Source organism: Acomys minous (assembly GCF_964271855.1).
Source record: "Acomys minous genome assembly, chromosome: 15".
Lineage (NCBI taxonomy): Eukaryota > Metazoa > Chordata > Mammalia > Rodentia > Muridae > Acomys > Acomys minous.
The window spans coordinates 73,354,830-73,371,500 of NC_140497.1; the positions used below are offsets into that span (position 1 = coordinate 73,354,830).

Consider the following 16,671-nt stretch of genomic DNA (forward strand, 5'->3'; position numbering starts at 1 on the left):
ATGATGGAAAGGGAAGTGAAAGTGAGAAAGGAGCTACTAAAATATTTCTCACACAGGGACAAAGGAATTCCTCCAGAGGGATGATTACCCACATATAGGCTACATTGGTAGTTCATGTGGTCACTGAATCTAAAGTATGCTTCAGAAAACAGAAGGAAAGAGAAATGCATTGGCCCAGTCCTGTTCATAACCAATTTCTCCATTGACAAAATTCCTTCTGCTGGATGCTAATTTCCTCAGGACTTATCCTGTGGGGTGTGGCATTTTAACGAAGGTCCAAAGTAGGACAACCTATGTGGATGGCTCGTAGGCTTAGCCAGACCACTGAGTTCAAGGTAGCAGGACATCTTTTAGGAAACAGTGAAAAAGTGTTCTTAGGTAAAGTAGAGTTTCCAAGTTCCTTCAAATGATTTCGCCTGGAAAACTTCCTATGCTATCAAACTAAAAGATGGGCTTCTGCATTCCTGGGGCCTGAAGGGGAAGCACAGAGAAGGAGACGCAGCCCACAGGGACTTCACAAATTCGTCACAAATTCATTCAAAACCGGGAAAGTAAAATACAAGTATTTCTTCCTCCAATATGAAACTCCATTTTCAACTGAAGATACAATATCTTAGTGTCTAATAAAGACTCAGAATGATAAAACATAGTATTTTTAACATAGAAAGTTTCTCCAAACTGTTGCTCTTAAAGCCCATTTAAAGTCATATGTAGACTACATGGAACACGTAATTCGTATACTGAAGAACTGTTGACACACAGCAATGCCTTTGCAGGTTGGCCAGTCTCATTTCTGGTTTACTTTACCATTACTGAATGTGTCATGGGTGGCTAACCTGAACGGGAATCCTACAACCACCTTGATCTGGTTTATTAAATGACCACTTATCAAAACTTGATTTACTTTGATTCCCATTCCTTTAAGAATAACACCAGACCAAATATTCAGGCATCCTATCATTTCAAATAAAACTCTCTGGACCCACTGAATTATCATATTCCAAAAGAGAATGAGGAGGAATGGACCAAAGAGGACAATTTATTTTCAAGCATGATTATCTAAGTCTACAGGAAGAAGGAATTGTGTAGTTGCCTTCTGGATCCAGCAACAGCACAATCTTCGACCTATGATAAAATAAGCCACCTTAGTGGCATGGATGTTATGGGAGTAATCAATGCTTATTGCTTGGATTTAAGACCTGCTCCACCAACTGGAAACCATACTTGACATGGACAATAAGGCCAAGACTCTGATGCTAGATAGAGAAAGGGTCTTAGGGGAAAGGACTTATTATTATTGTTCTAGGAAATGAACATAGCTGAGGAAACGGCCCCTGATGACATATTGCTACACCCTGGACAGCAGCGCACCATTCAGCCTTCATCAGCCAAGCTTCTTCTTGAAGTAGACCCTATCTAACACAGAGACCCACAAACACAAAGAAGTAAGAGACTCTGCAGCATCCAGACCTAACTGGGATCTCTACGTTATCTTCCTTCCTCAAAAGCTCCAGGATCTATGCAGAAAAAGGAGGCAGAAAGATTGTAGCAGCCAGAGGTGGTGGGTGCCTTCAAGGAAACAGCATTCCCAGACGACGGGGAAGAACCACGCAAGCTGAAGCCAGACAAGACATCGGCAGGGAGAAGAGGAAGTGGCTATGAATTCCCACCTTTATCCATGAACCGATTTGCAACTGGCAGCTTCAGTGAGACGGGTGATCAGTTTTTGTCAATGGAGGACACAAGGTAGATACACCAGCCGCCCTGTAAGGCATACTCCATGCCCCAAGAGTCTCCAGCCAACACAAACTGGACTCAGTTCACAAAATCAAGAAGTTGGAGCTGGGTGTGGTGGCGCGCGCCTTTAATCCCAGCACTCGGGAGGCAGAGGCAAGCAGATCGCTGTGAGTTCGAGGCCATCCTGGTCTACAAAGTGAGTCCAGGATGGCCAAGGCTACATAGAGAAACCCTGTCTCGAAAAACCAAAAAAAAAAATTGAGTGTGTAGGATTGAGGGGAAGGATATGGCAAGAGTTGGATGAACAGGAAATACAATCAAAACATATTGTATGAAATTCTCAAGAAATAAATTTATATTAAAAAAAAAAGCCACCAAACTTCAACAATAGTACTTTCAAAGCCAAGCCCCAGAGGTTTTTAAAAAATGTGTTTGAGTAAGTCAATTCCCCTTAGCATTCATCTATTATTATATTTATCAGTAAAACTGTTCATAAAGACTAAAAAAAATAAAAAGAGTGAAAATCACATTACATTAAGAGCGTATTTCAAGTGCGAGGGACGTAGAAAAGAAATTGTACTGGCACTCCATAGAGAGACAATATGTTAAGCTGGAGAGATAGTATAGGTAAAATTCCGTCAAAGAAGCAGGAAACTGAAATGAAGGCGAGGCAATGATGCAGAAATGAGCTCCGTGTGCGTTGGAGACTGTGGGCAGAGCTGTTTGGCTGAAGGAGAAAGAATAAGAAGAAAAAGTCTCCAGAATCAAGGGTCCCCTTGATGCCTGTGCTCTGACTGTGAAATAATTCAATTGATTTTCCTGTGTGATTTAGGAAAATAAGACTCATTAAGAAACAGTCACACCGCGTATTTCTAGTTGGCTCTTTGAAATGTCTGCTCACCACATCCTGAGAGACAGATTCAATATTATGAGGTTGATTAGACTAGAAAACCACTCAATTCATGCATAATGGTGACGACCACTGCTGGGTAGAAATCAATGAGAAAGAACAAGGGGTATTTTCAGTGGGCTTTTGTCTTAAAAAAAAAAAAGGCGGGGTAGGGGAGTGAGGCTTACAATTATGTATGCAATCTCACTTCACAACACTAGTCCACTATATCAAGACAAACCCGTTTTTCTAGCTCTCCATTACAGACTAAAATTTATCTAAAAAGTGAGGATTTTTTTTCTCCCAGTTTCCTATTGCAAGGGGGTAATGTTAGAGAAAAAGTGGCCTCTGACATAGCAATAGTTGAAATTTCCATCAATATATTTTAGCAGATAGAGCTGTCGGTTCCATTTCCTACACACTAAGGTCCATTTGACAGTTATGACTCAACTATCAAGTCTGCAGCGCCCTTAATGCGAAAACACCCTCTGGCATAAGACTGCGGCCCATGAGGAAGGAAAAGTCACTGAGCCCAAGCTTGCTTGGGAAAAGAATCAAAGCGTTTTCTTCTTCACTGTCCGCTTCCGGTTCTAAGGGCTCTGCCTCTGGGAAGGCTGGCAGCTTCTTCAGGTGAAGATACCCTAAGCTTCAAAGCATCCTCAGTGTGGACTGGAGTAGTTCTGTATCATAAAAACACGATGCACCGTGAAAGGTTGTCTGCCTACATCCCTCCTAGAGATCACTTCTGCATGCTCCCCATAAGCGCTAAGACCTCCCGCAGTGTGGTCAGGTGTGGGAAACTCCTCACATCCCACAGCATTCCATTTCCATTTGTTTTCAAAGCTTCGTAAGGGGAGAGAATTCTTCCTGGCTTAAGGTGAGCCTGTCTTCTTGTACTGTGAACCACGTGGAGGGGACTTTAGCCGAAATTGGTTCTCACATATGTCGTTGTTTCTGATAAATCAAGTTTTATCCTTACCAGTCAGCACTTCGTTTCCTTAATGACTTGTTTCTGAGCATGTTGGGCATCTTCAGTCATCATCAGCCCCTGGTTCCTGGTTTCCAGTGTGCCAGTGAGTGGTCCACAGTCCACTTTTTGTGCCAGCGTCCTCATCTTCTGCATCCCCAGCATCCCAATCGGCTAATACTCAGACCTTCCAGAAAAACATCCCTGCTCTCTGCCTCATGACTTGCTCTTTCCTTTACCTCAGCCCCAGCCCCTTTTTCTGACTAGTATATCGTGAGTACAATGCCACCGACACTGTTCCGCATCTCCTGTTCTTCTTTGTTGTGAAAAAAAAATAAGTATACCATGAAAAATTGAATCTTTCCTTTTTAAAAATATAATTCAGTGGCATAAAATAAATTCAAATTATTGTGCAAAACTTACCACCAACCATATTTAGAATACTTTTTAGTAAAATTGATATTTTTATTCTCATCAAATAAAATACCCTTCTGAATCCTCTAACTCCTCTATTGGGGAACATCCGTTCTATTTTCTGTCTCTACGGTTTTTGCCTCCATCTTCTCTTATGAAGTGTCATCTAGTGTCACAAAACATCCATAGACTCAATTTACTGGACAAATAGTTACCAGGATACATTGTGTGCCCAGCATAGTGCTAGAAAAATAATTAGTGGAACAATTCATTTATATTTCTAGTCCTATTTTTTTTTTAAAAAAAACAAGTAGTTGTTCAAGCTGGAATCTCTTTTAAGGAGACAATTTTATGTTAGAATTTCATATTTATAGAAAACTTGGAAGGCATTAAGCATTAACACTACATCCCTTCCTCGTTTTTTTAGCTGCTTCTGATGTAACCTGGTCACGTTACCGTGTGTCAGAGCTATTTCAGTTGCATCACTGTTGCTGTTCTTGTCTTTCTGTGTCAAGGTTGTTAGTCACCTCTGCCCTGTTATGGGCCTGCCCTTCTTTGGTGTTCATGACCTCATTGACACATTGAGTATCTTCTAGATTGTCCCTCAATTTTTGAGTTTCTTTTTTTTTTAATGAACAATGTTATTACATGTCTTTATTTCTTATCTATATTTGGTCATAGCCTGCCAGGGTACACATGGGAAGGTCAGAAGACAACATGTGGAAACTGATTTTGTCCCTCCACCATGTGAACCATGAAAATAAAACTCAGGTCATCAGTCTTGGTTTGGTTTGGGTTTGGGGGTTTGGGGGTTACGGGGAGAGGGGTTTACCCTGAAATTATTTTCTTTTTTCCTTTTTAAAAAAATTCAATTTCCATCCTGAATGCACCCCTCTCTCCTCTCCTCACAGTCCTACCCTCTCACCCTCTTTCCCTTTTTCCCTCCTCTCCCTTTCTCCTTAGAAAAGGGGACCATTCCCCCTTTCCCACCCACCCCAGCACATCCAGTACCATCAGAACTAAGGGCATCAGCTTCCACTGAGGCCAGACAAGGCAGCCCCGCTAGGGGTACGTGATCTAAAAGCAAGTTGTCTGCTGTTTTTATGTAGCTTGGCTGTGGTGATAAATGTTGGGAAGAGTACACTGTTGATACATTCCTCACACTATAATCTAATAGAGAACACATGGGTCTAAATGACAGTGTTGGTTGTGGTAACCTGGATTGCTTGGTTCAGGTGGTCACACTAGACTTCTGCACTATACAGTCACTATATTCCCCTTTCCCACTCTGTTCCATGTTAGGAATTCAGCAAATGTTTTAGGTACCTGGTGCAGTCATGTCAAGCTCAGCACTCACTCTGGTGAACCCCCGGGGTTATCATATGCCTAATGGAATCCTAGCACCCTTAGAGTAACGCCTCCCCATTCCTCAACCACCCCAGCTCTGGAAAACACCAGTCTGATTGCTGCTTCTATCGTTTATTTTTTTTCTTTTCTTACTTGAAGTAAACATCTTTCCTATCTTGTTGAATCTATATTTCTGAATGAAGATCAATATCTATCATATCTCATCTCTATTAACTTAAAACATCTATCTTGATTAAAAACAACTTAGCCCCTAACCAACTAAGCTTAATTGTGTGACTAAACTATCTGGTCTTCAACCCCATCAGAGTCTTGAGAAGGAATAAAACTTAAATATCTGAGTGAACTGGAAGTTCAGATTAGCAGCTTCCAAAAAGGAAAAAAATGACTGACACAATTTACTGCCTGAAAAGTCATCCAACACTCTTCATAATGTTGGAGCATCATCTTTGGCCTTCTAGCCCAGTATATCTGACAGACACATTTGTGAGGCAGAAATATTGAGGACTTGTTTACCCTGTCTTGGCAGAGTTCAGCCATCAACTCTGCCTACATCTAAGCTTGCCTATTTTTAGGCAGAATTCTGTCTCTTGAAGAAATGAAGACCTTTTGCCCAGTGGCTGGTTTGCCACATTTGAAGCCAACTCCATAAGGAGGTTCTTTAGTGCTTGCTCATCATCTTCTTTGAGGCAGGCTGGGTGTTGCCAGGAGTTACCTTGTCTTGTTGTCAAAGAATCTTTAGAACAGTGAAAACATCTTTAAATGCCATATCCTGTAGGTCTCTGAGGCTTTTGAAAACCTTATTTAACTATTTTACCTTATATATCTATAGAATCATATCTGTCTATTAGATGTAGGATATATACTCTTGTGATAAAATTAGACTAGGATTTGACATGACCATGATTTTCATCAATACACAAAATTCCATTCCAATGAATTAAAAATAACCTTATTTGTGAGTAACAATTAAAGCCTTGAGTTGAGGAGTAAATTTAATAATCTACCTTTTATTCTATCCTCCCTCTATATTTATATATACCCCTTTCTTTCTTTTCAGCTCCTATATCCTTGCCTACAAAAGAAAGACAAAGGAAACAGTCATTTTGCTCTGTTGACTGTTTCCTTTGCCTTACAGAAGGTTGTATTGGTCTTATACAGAGAGAAAACTAGGTTGGATTCAGGGACTTCTCTCTTTTCCTCTGAAAGGTGCTGAGAAATTAAGCTCCATCTCCTAAAAGGAGTGTCTATATATGTATTTATAATTACTCTATAAAGAAACGTTCTTCTCCTGGGCTCTTTTCAAATGAATACTCCTAGGATGGTGCTGAAGAAGAGCCTAATAGATCTGGGATGAGGCACCTTGATGTGCACATTTGACATTCCTTCTCCGCCTCAGACTATTAGGGTTTTTTTTCAGACTATTAGTTTTAGAACGGGCTGTAATCTTTGTCCCTCCTTCTTATGCATCTGTGACCTGTCACTATAGCTGATTAATTCCTACACTGAAATATTTGGCAATTTTCTTCTCTCGGCCAAGCTTTTGATCAGCAGTTTCCCCTCTGATTCCCTCACCTCATCTGTTCTTCCTTACGTTAAGGTCAATCTTGAAGCACTGCGTTCACCACGTTACTACCCTACTGAGAACGCCAATCTAGAACCTTTATCTGTTATTATTACATCCCCGAAAAGGCCATTGGACACGAGTTAGAGAAAAAAATGGTGTCTGGATGTTACAGAGTCTCCATATAGTAAAAACAAACTTTGAAGAAAAAGAATAAAGCACACTTCATTTGGGTTTCCTCTCTTTCGGGATCAGGGTCATGAACCAGTTCTCTTAAACATGTCATTACATCATAATCATTAAATATTTAATCCTATTAATTATTAAAACTTAGTCACTCTTAAAAGATGGTATTCTTATCCAGGTGTGGTGGTGTACGCCTTAAATCCCAGCACTCAGGAAGGCAAAGGCTGGTGGATCTCTGGGAGTTTGAGGCCAGCCTGGTCTACAAAGTGAGTCCAGGATAGCCAAGGCTACACAGAGAAACCCTGTCTCGAAAAGCCAAAATAAAAACTAAAGAAACAAAAGAAGATGGTATTCTCACTGCAAGATGGACCTGATGTTTCCTTCAAGCTGTGAGCAATCTCCAGGTTTATAAAGCCTCACAGTGAGTGACTACGGACAAGGGAAGCAGGGCATGGTAGTGTATACCTGTAATCTCAGCATGCAGGAACCTGAGGTAGAAAGATTAGGAGTTCAAGGCCAGACTTTGATAATGAGACCTTGTCTCCTTGGGCCAGACTACTGGTCCAGACCTTTGAGTAAGGTGAGGCAGCCCATCACTGAGCAGTAGGGAGCAAGGCAAAGGGAAAGGGAATTTTTCCTCAGTATTTAAATAAATTCACCACATAAGAAACTATAAAATATTTTAAAGTTTCATTTGTCCCTAAGAACATGACTTCATCTGAATTACAAAATCACTTGGCTCCAGTTCCTAGAAACCCCAAAGAGAGGACTGTGCCAAGAATTCAGTGTCCTGATTAACAGCTTTAGTTTAGAGAGCCCCTCCTGTCATCAATATTTGCCTCGATACCCCACAAAACTGACCTTGTGTTCTAGGCATCTCATGCTTCTGCTGCCCACGTGGAAAGTAGCAGCTACTCATCTGCCCACCTCCGAGTCTCTCCCACGTACTCCCCCACCTCGGGCATGGATGGATCGATCGCCTCCAATCTCCACCCCATTGATGGATTCCCTCATCATTCAACCGTGGAATTCTCCTGTTATGAGGCTCATACTTAACCCGTATCGTATAATTAAAGCAATCGATCCTTTTCCACTTGTAATGAAGGTTTTAACAAAACATGTTATAAACTCCTTTTAGAAGATAATTGTTAGTTGAGCTGTTGGGTCACTCTTAAAAAAAAAGAAGATAATTGTTTATAATTAAATTATTCTTTTTAATTCGTTAATGCCTAATAGTTACAGACATACTTTAAGGTAATATTTGTTATACTTTAAAACAGTAAAATCAAAATAAACTTAGAACTTTCTCATTATTATATGTTTTATAAGTAACAATAATGCTCTCTGTTTACCCCCAAGCATTTTGCCAATGCAAAAAAAAAAGCACTATTTTATAGTGAACTGATATGTGGCTAAAATCCATGAATAAATCAGATTATGCCAGGTATTCTTACTCAAAAATCAAGTTTTGATGCCATTTGGAAAAATAAGCCATTGTTAACAAATCTAAATACATAAATGCAAAGAACTATAGGAGAAAGTACAGGCTTCCTAAATTTTTGCTATCAAAGAGCTCTCTGTCTCTGTCTCTGTCTCTATCTGTCTCTCTCTCTCCCCCACCCCTCTCTCTCTCTCCCCCGCCCCAGTGTTTGTGTGTGTGTGTGTGTGTGTGTGTGTCTATCTGTCTGTCTGTCTGTCTGTCTGTCTGTCTCTGTCTCTGTGTGTGTGTGTGGTAGTATAAGGTCTACATCAAGCACTTTGTTGCCTACTATGAGAAGATACTGGTCTAGGAAGACTTCCTGGACTGACTGACATTTACTTGCTCAGCAAGTATTTACTGAGTACTTCCTACATAGATGCATTGCTCTAGGCACTCAGATGTCAGTGTGCAGCACTCTTACAAGACCTCTGTTGTGGCTGTGGACAAAGATTTTTGCATTTTTTTCCTCCAGAGTGTGGCAATTTCCTTTTCCTTTGCTCAGGATGCAAAATCTATCACTTCGCGTGGCTCGATGAGAGCAATGATTCTATTTCTACTTTTAAAATGATTCCTAGGAAATATTTTGAAAGTTACTGACATATTCACAAAGTGGAGAATGGTAGTACGTACTACTGTCTTAAACATTTGTTTTCCAATTAATGTGCTAAAAATCTTTTCCTGTATTATTCTGTTTTCTGCAAAATGATATTGCATCCCTAAGAGATGATGATGATGATGATGATGATTATTATTATTAGAGTATGTCAGAGTGTGAGATATGAAAAAGTTACATGACTGTTTCTGTTGTAAGCCAGTGATAGAATGACTTAATATTATGAGTGGCTCTCTGAAGAATCTAAACTTTTTCTTCTAAAACTTTATTAAATCATATCTTTTCCATTTTTCTGATATTCAGAAATAAATTTTGACATTGCATCACCACCAATTCTTCCAAAATGACAGTTCTAATCCTTTTTAATTGAAGCAATTATTTCTGTAATTCAAATAAATGAGACAATCTCCTTGTGATGAGATGATTTCAAATATCAAAATCACCTTTAAATACATTCCGCCACTGCAGAATGACTTTGTGCCTCATGTCAATGTCACACAGCTCTGTGAAGCTCTTAACTAGGTAAAATCAGGGTGGAATTGGCAGATGAAAGAGAATCTATGGTTGTATTTCATATTCAGAGGGTAGATATGCATTTCACTTTTGCAAATTTATGTTGCACATTTTCCTTACAAAATCAGTCAGAGTAAAATTCTTCAGGAGATTTTTATCTCTTGCCAATTTTGTAGCTTGTGGGATCGTAAACTTGAGAAACTGAGGCAAAAAAGAGGGTTTTTTTTTTCATCAATATATTCTGATTCTAATCATGAAGCCGGACTCAAAATTGCAACAAAACCATTAAGGAGATATTGGTCACAATGACTCCTTCTGTGAGTTCCTGCTGCCTAGCGTAATAGATTATGCATATCTGACATTCACATTTGGAATCGTTGCAGGCATTTTACTCAGTGATGAAGGTCGTCCATGCAATAGCCTTGCTTTCCTACCTACCAGCTTTTGTAAATGAGTACTAAGAATGGGAAGGTTTAAGGGATTGAGGTATCAGAGTCAGCAGTTCACAGCACCAGGGATTCCAGCCAGTGGTCTGGCTGAGTCTACCTCCTAACTCCTATATTAATCCAGACCAGAGTAGACCTTTCCACGTATTCTCAGCAACAAACAAGTGCATCTTATCTAGAATAGTATAAAACAACGTCATCCCCAACTGCCCACAGGAGCCTGTGTGAGTGTCATGGCTGAATACAGACAAGGGAAGGTATATTCAGATATAAGTGTAGCATCAGACTGAAATGTCTGGAGTGATGCTGGTCACAGACTAAGTAAACATCTGTTCCAAACTAACTGTACCAACCAGGAAAGCCCAGGCCAGAGTCATGGGCAGGCAGGGTACCTGGTGGATTGAAAGGCGAGAATCTTCCAAATACATGAGATAGCCAAAGATGACAGAGATGCACGGGGAGGAAACAGAGCTGAAGGTGAGAATCCAGCTATAATAAACTTTATTTTTTTAAAAAATAAGCCAAGAGTATGGGGTGCCAGTGTCAGTTTCTCCACTTTGATGCAGCAAGACACCCCTGGCTTTTTAGCATCCTATATGTCTCTGTCTGTCCCACTCAGCAGTGAATGCTTAACCACCAGGACTCAGGAGCTCACTTCACACTTTAAAATTCATGCTCAATAAAGTCAGAAACATGGACTCATTACACAATCCCTATATTGATATTCCTCCTCTACAGTGGGAATAATAATGCTATCTAGCACCTGTCCTGGGTGGGTATGTTTTATAGATTAAATAAGTTATCGGTCTTTTAGACCTGCGCCTGACCTGCACTACATTACTGGTGTGCCATCACTCTGTGCTAAAGACCGGATGAGATACAAGGTGTCGAGATGATTTTATAAAGTGTAAAGAGGAGCAATGCTGCAATGCCATACTAAAGGCCAAGCAGAGACCTAAGCACACAGCAGCATCCTGTATCCACCAGAAGCCCAGAGGGCAGAGCACTAAGAAGGTACCCAGGAGGAAATCAAGTCTAAGTCCTTCCAAGCATCTTCAGTCAGCTCTCTGATGGTCCTTCGGCCTCACTCCTTGTTGCTTTGTCCTGGATACCCTTCTGCTCTGAACAAGCTTGGACCATGCAGCTCACTCCAGAGAAGAGAGGATAAAGGTCTGTGTGCCATGTGCTTATAACTAGGCGACTGGTAGCTCTACCACCTTCGTGTGTGATATAGAATAAGTGAAGAATTTTCCAGGACTAACATGACCAAGATCCATAGCCTCTAAAGCAAATCTACTTCAGTGTCCACAGAGGCTACCAATGCTGTATTTTGTTGGTTTTTTTTTTTTTTTTTTTTTTTTGCTATTGACTATTGCATGAATATAACAATTTTATTATTCACTATTGGTGAAAAGTATTACTCTAATCAAACAAGAGACAAACCACCTGACGTTCAAAGAGCATTTTTGATGAGCCACAGGAGACCGTCTTAAATCCACTCTCCTTCCCTACCCCAATTAATCCCTTCTTCCTTTCCCCTTGATGTTAGATAGTAAACCCAGGGCTTTGAACATACTAGACACCAAGATACACCTCAAATCTTTAAACACTTATCAGACCTGCCAAAGAACTAAACCTATAAGACATGTAGAGTAAGTTTGAATCTTCAACACAGACTAGAAGAAATGATTTTACTTTTTGCAAAACACAACCTTTTTGTGGAAGGCTCTTTTACACCTGCAGCATGGGGCCCACCCAGCAAGGGATGAAGATGTCCTTCAGCATCTCTGACCTGTGGGCTGCTGTTTTGCAACATGAAATCAAGAGATTTATTTGACTTGCAGCCTATTTGATGGGGGCACGCTTAGCAACAGCTGGGTGCACCTATTTATTTAACTAACTATTTTGAACTTCTTTTTATGTCAGGCATTCATTCTTTATGCAACTCCTCATGAGCAAATACAGGCAAATAATAAAGTCGGAACTTTGAAAGGATGACAATGGTCTACTAGTAAGACACTCCTTGATATGATTCGTGCCACACTTGCAAACATGAACACTGAATGTGAACACTGCTGTATTTTCCAACTCATTCTGTAATTCGTGCCATTAGCCCACAGATCAGAAAATAACAATCTGCATATCCTTCAAAAATGTAAAGAATGAATGAAAGTATTTCATGGTCAGTTGACTTGAACAGCTGATAATCAAAATAGGCAATTACTTAATTGATATAAATTCAGATTAAATACCCCATCTCTCTCCAACCAGCTAAAAAACATTCCCTTTATTTCTTTAAATTCTCACCACTAAAGACTGGCCTACCACTCCTGAGGTTTTTGTTTTTAAGATACAGTCATTAGCCTTAGAAAGTACACTCCTTTCAATCAGATTGCTTTCTTCTTCCACTTGACTTGCGGGCACTAAAGTTAGCAAGACACAAGAGTCACCCAAAGCAGGCTTAGGTTCTCATGGCCTGCCTTTACACAGCGAGCAAATGCACACAGGGTCAGGAGTGAAATCACTACAGAGTGATCCTTTCTTTTGGCAAATGACAACTCGTGGAGTGGCTTCTTTGTCATTTAAGGAATCATACAGGACATAAATCTGACTACATCTTATCTCCTATAATTCTAAAAGATGGGACTAATTCCATCAGGCTCACTTCTCAAACACAATGACAAGGCTAAAAAAGATAGTATTCAATGTGCCTGCTTGGATGGTGCCCCTCTCAGTGGTGGAATTTGATTCTATCAGTAGCTGAATTTGGTTAACAAGAAAATATAGATGAGAAATCAAAGTCAAGATTTCTACTGACTCTATAAAAATGATGTTGGGTAGTTTTAGTAAAATAAAGCCAACTTGATGTATATAAAGGATATATTAAGCACATATGTAAATACATATTACACAGATTTATAATATTGCTAAATTTATGTGTATTATACAAAACTAATTGTTTTGTGGTGTGCCTCTTTTTTCCTATCTCCAACTTACTTTATCCTTCATAAAATTCCTAAAGGTAGTATCATATAATATATATATATATATATATATATATATATATATATATATATAATGAAATTTCATATAAATTAATCTACTAAATGCCCAGTCTCTGTAGATGCATCTACACTTAAAACACATGCCATTCCTAACTGATCATATATTTTTTGTTTATTTTTTGTGAAGAATGTAATGATGAAGACATAACATCTCTTTTACAAGTAAAGAAAGTGATGTCAAGAAATGTGTGACTTAGCGGTATCCCAGAGTCACAGAGGAGTAGGGGTGGAACCAGGTCTCCTGTCTGCTTGGCGACAGCGTTCTTTCCACTGTCACACAGGTCATGTCACGCACGTCACATCACATCACATTGCTCACGGTCTTTACAAAAGTAAAATAACATATGGTTTAAATTTAGCAGTGGGACTGTGTGTGTGTGTGTGTGTGCACGTGTGTGCGTGTGTTAGAAGTAGGAACACTTAATGGAAACAGTGATGCCAACAAACTACATCTCATGGCACTTTGCAAGCATGTAAGGATCTAGAGACAGAGAGCAGCCTCCTAAGCTGTCAGTCATCAAGGAGGTTGCACATTTGTTTCCCTGGGTGACTGTAACACTGGGTTAGGTTCCCCCCGCCCCCCCCCGCCCCTCTTTGGACATGTTGAGGGTATGGAATAACTCTGTGACAGCAAAGGGGGAAACGCTCATCAGCCTTGAAAGATCAGTTCTTTGCTCACTCTCCTTCTGGCCCGGAAACATAGCTAAGGCTTAACTCATACTCTTTAAGACAGTCAAGCCATTTAGCCCATTGTCCCTTCTCCTCCCACACTGCGCCCTAATGCCAGTTTTATCTCCTCTGATTCATTGTTTGCATCCTTCATTCATGACTTGTAATTGAGTCTGCGTGACTGCCTATTGATTTCTGATCAAATATTTTAATTTGACTTGACTTTTTTTGGGGGGGTGAGGGGGTCTTCAGAATCTGTTGGCGTTTCAGCTCAATGCAATTGCTTCTTTTTCCAGTAGAGATTTAGGAGCAGCGAGTCAGCATTCCTCCAGTAAATGCTTTTTTTTTTTTTGCCTTACCTACTCTTACCCCGGCTTGCTCTCCTCCTTCAGATTCTCCCAGCACCCCCAGCACCCACATATTTCTATGCAGCTTCTTCTCGTCACCCCATATTTGCCGTGGAGTTCTTCCTCCTCTGCTTGTCAGAACTTTCCCCTAGTTGTTTTGTATTGTCAGTCTGGATATTCCCAGTTCGACATAAGCTCGTTTTGTCGGCATTTCTAACTGAACCCAAGTCCAAGAACCACATCTAAGGGTCTCTCGAACACTCTTCCGCCCACTTCCTATATGCCTTACAACCTTGCTCACTATAGCGCGGTGAAGGCCTTGGCTGTGGGAGAGGATGGGACTGGCCAGTTGCATTCAAGTGATACTGACAATAGCATCAATGCTTCCTCTAGCCCTCCCTGTCAGGTGCATCCTTCTGCCTGGTCCACAGCACTCTGTGCTGGATCAATATGAACATCTTCCACTAAAGGTCAAGCTAGTCCTTCCTCTTGAAGCTGTGTCCCACATCCAATCCACCTGCCACCATGTTGACAACCATTTCATCTTTCTTTCCCATTCTGGGGACATAGCCAAAGCACATGCTCACTTGTATTCATCTGTTTTTCCAGGGTGAGAGACAATCTCCCCCGTTTTCACAGGCGGTAGCGCTCTCTCTCTCTCTCTCTTTCTCTCTCTGTGTCTCTGTCTCTGTCTCTGTATCTCTCTCTCTCTCTCTCTCTCTCTCTCTCTCTCTCTCTCTCTCTCTCTCTCTCTCTCTCTCTCTCTCTCCTGGCTTGAAAGGAGGGGTAATAGCATTTTGACACTTGGGAGGCCCCTTCCCTCTCAATGTCTCAGTCCTCCTGAGATTCCATCTAAGGCTGGAAAACCAGCCTTTCCTTCCAGAACCCTCAGGGACCTCGGAGCAGAGGTCTTGTGATGGTTGGACTTTCCCACCAGGCTGTCCTCTTGTCCCCTTCTCAGAGGGCAGAGGGCTCTTCTTCCTGAGTGCTGGCTCCCAGGAACCTGCTTCCCCTCCCTTCCCTCCTGTGGACACCACAGCTAAGCGTTCTCAACCAACTGGCCTTAAGTTTGCCAAAGGAAGAAAAGTATTTCTTCAAATAGGAAATAAGAGGTCCCAAGAGACAGCTTCTCCTTCCTGGCTCCAGCTACTCTCAAATGGAAGCAAGAGAAAAAAAAAAGGAGAAAGAGAAAAGGTGTGTGTGTGTGTGTGTGTGTGTGTGTGTGTGTGTGTGATTCCTCCTAAGCCACTGCTAGTCTCAACAGTGGTCCTGTCTCTTACACATTCCTAGAAAACACACACACACACACACACACACACACACACACACACACACACACACACACACACACACACACGGAGGCATGTTGCTCTCTAGCCTACATGGCAAAGGAGTTCCCTCCTCGGCCTCCTGCTGGTATCCACAGCGCAGATTCTGTCCCCTCCTGCCTTTGGGGTTCTTCCACCTCAGCCACCTGCTAAGCACCTCCCGGGTCCCTGCCAGCGCCTCCCCCTGGCCTCCGTTCCGGATACTTCACGCTGGCCATGCCACCTGAGCAGGGTCCCTTCCACCCTGGGGCCTTGCACACACCCAGGGAAGGCTCCAGCAGGTGCAAACCAAAGGCGGGATCTTAACTTCGCTGTCTCACTCTCTGATCAAGGTTCGCGCGACTCCAGCACCCTGTCTTTCCTTCTGTTCTGAAGCTCTCAGAAGGAACACTTACCCAGGGCAAGGGCCAGGAGCAGAGGCAGGGAGCTAACACCGCTGCCCGGGGCGGCTGGGTCCATCAACCCCGCTGTGCTGGACAGGGCAGCCCCTGGAGGAGTCTCCCTGTTTCTTCTTCGTGCCCTTCCCGGGCCCCGGCACCGAGAGGGTGCTTGGAAACTAATCCCTGAGCCAGGAGGAAGCGAAACTACGCAGCAGGCAGCCTGGCTACAGGGCAGGGAAACACCCCGGGGCGGGCAGCCAGCGGGCTCCAGTGTCGCCCGAGAACTGGGAGCCTCCTATTTATCCTGGAGCCTTCTGCACACACCCCCGGAGAGGCGCACCACTCGGTGCTGGTAGCCAGCACGCTGCTCCCACACAGCTGCCCCACACCCATACCCACACCCAAGGACATATTCAGATGGCCAGAGGCCAGCTCACCCACTCCCCCTGCTGGGTCTCACCTGACTGTTCATTTCTCTCCTACTGGGGGAGTAAACAAGGTAAACTGGGCCCAGAAGAGTTGCAGAAGATGACCTGGCCGCCACAATGTGGCCTCAACTCAGGGAGTCCTCTGAAGGAAAACCAGAGCCAAACATTTCTGAAACTCTCCTTCTGGCTTATAGCTAGAATAAAGAGACCAGAGCCAGCTCACTGAAAAAGACTCAGGCATTTGACAATTGACACAGGCAGGCGGTTTCTCAAGGGCCGC

At 42.1% G+C, this 16,671-nt stretch overlaps 1 protein-coding gene across 1 annotated transcript in view; it reads right to left on the reverse strand.

The window, feature by feature from the left end:
* Nucleotides 1-16,301, reverse strand: part of BTC (betacellulin) — a 46,466-nt gene extending 30,165 nt beyond the window's left edge. The window contains exon 1 of the mRNA XM_084760547.1: nt 15,979-16,301. Within this exon, the coding sequence (XP_084616673.1) occupies nt 15,979-16,042 (64 nt within the window). The 5' untranslated portion in view covers nt 16,043-16,301. The remainder of the gene's footprint in view (nt 1-15,978) is intronic.
* Between the last annotated feature and the right edge of the window lie 370 nt (nt 16,302-16,671).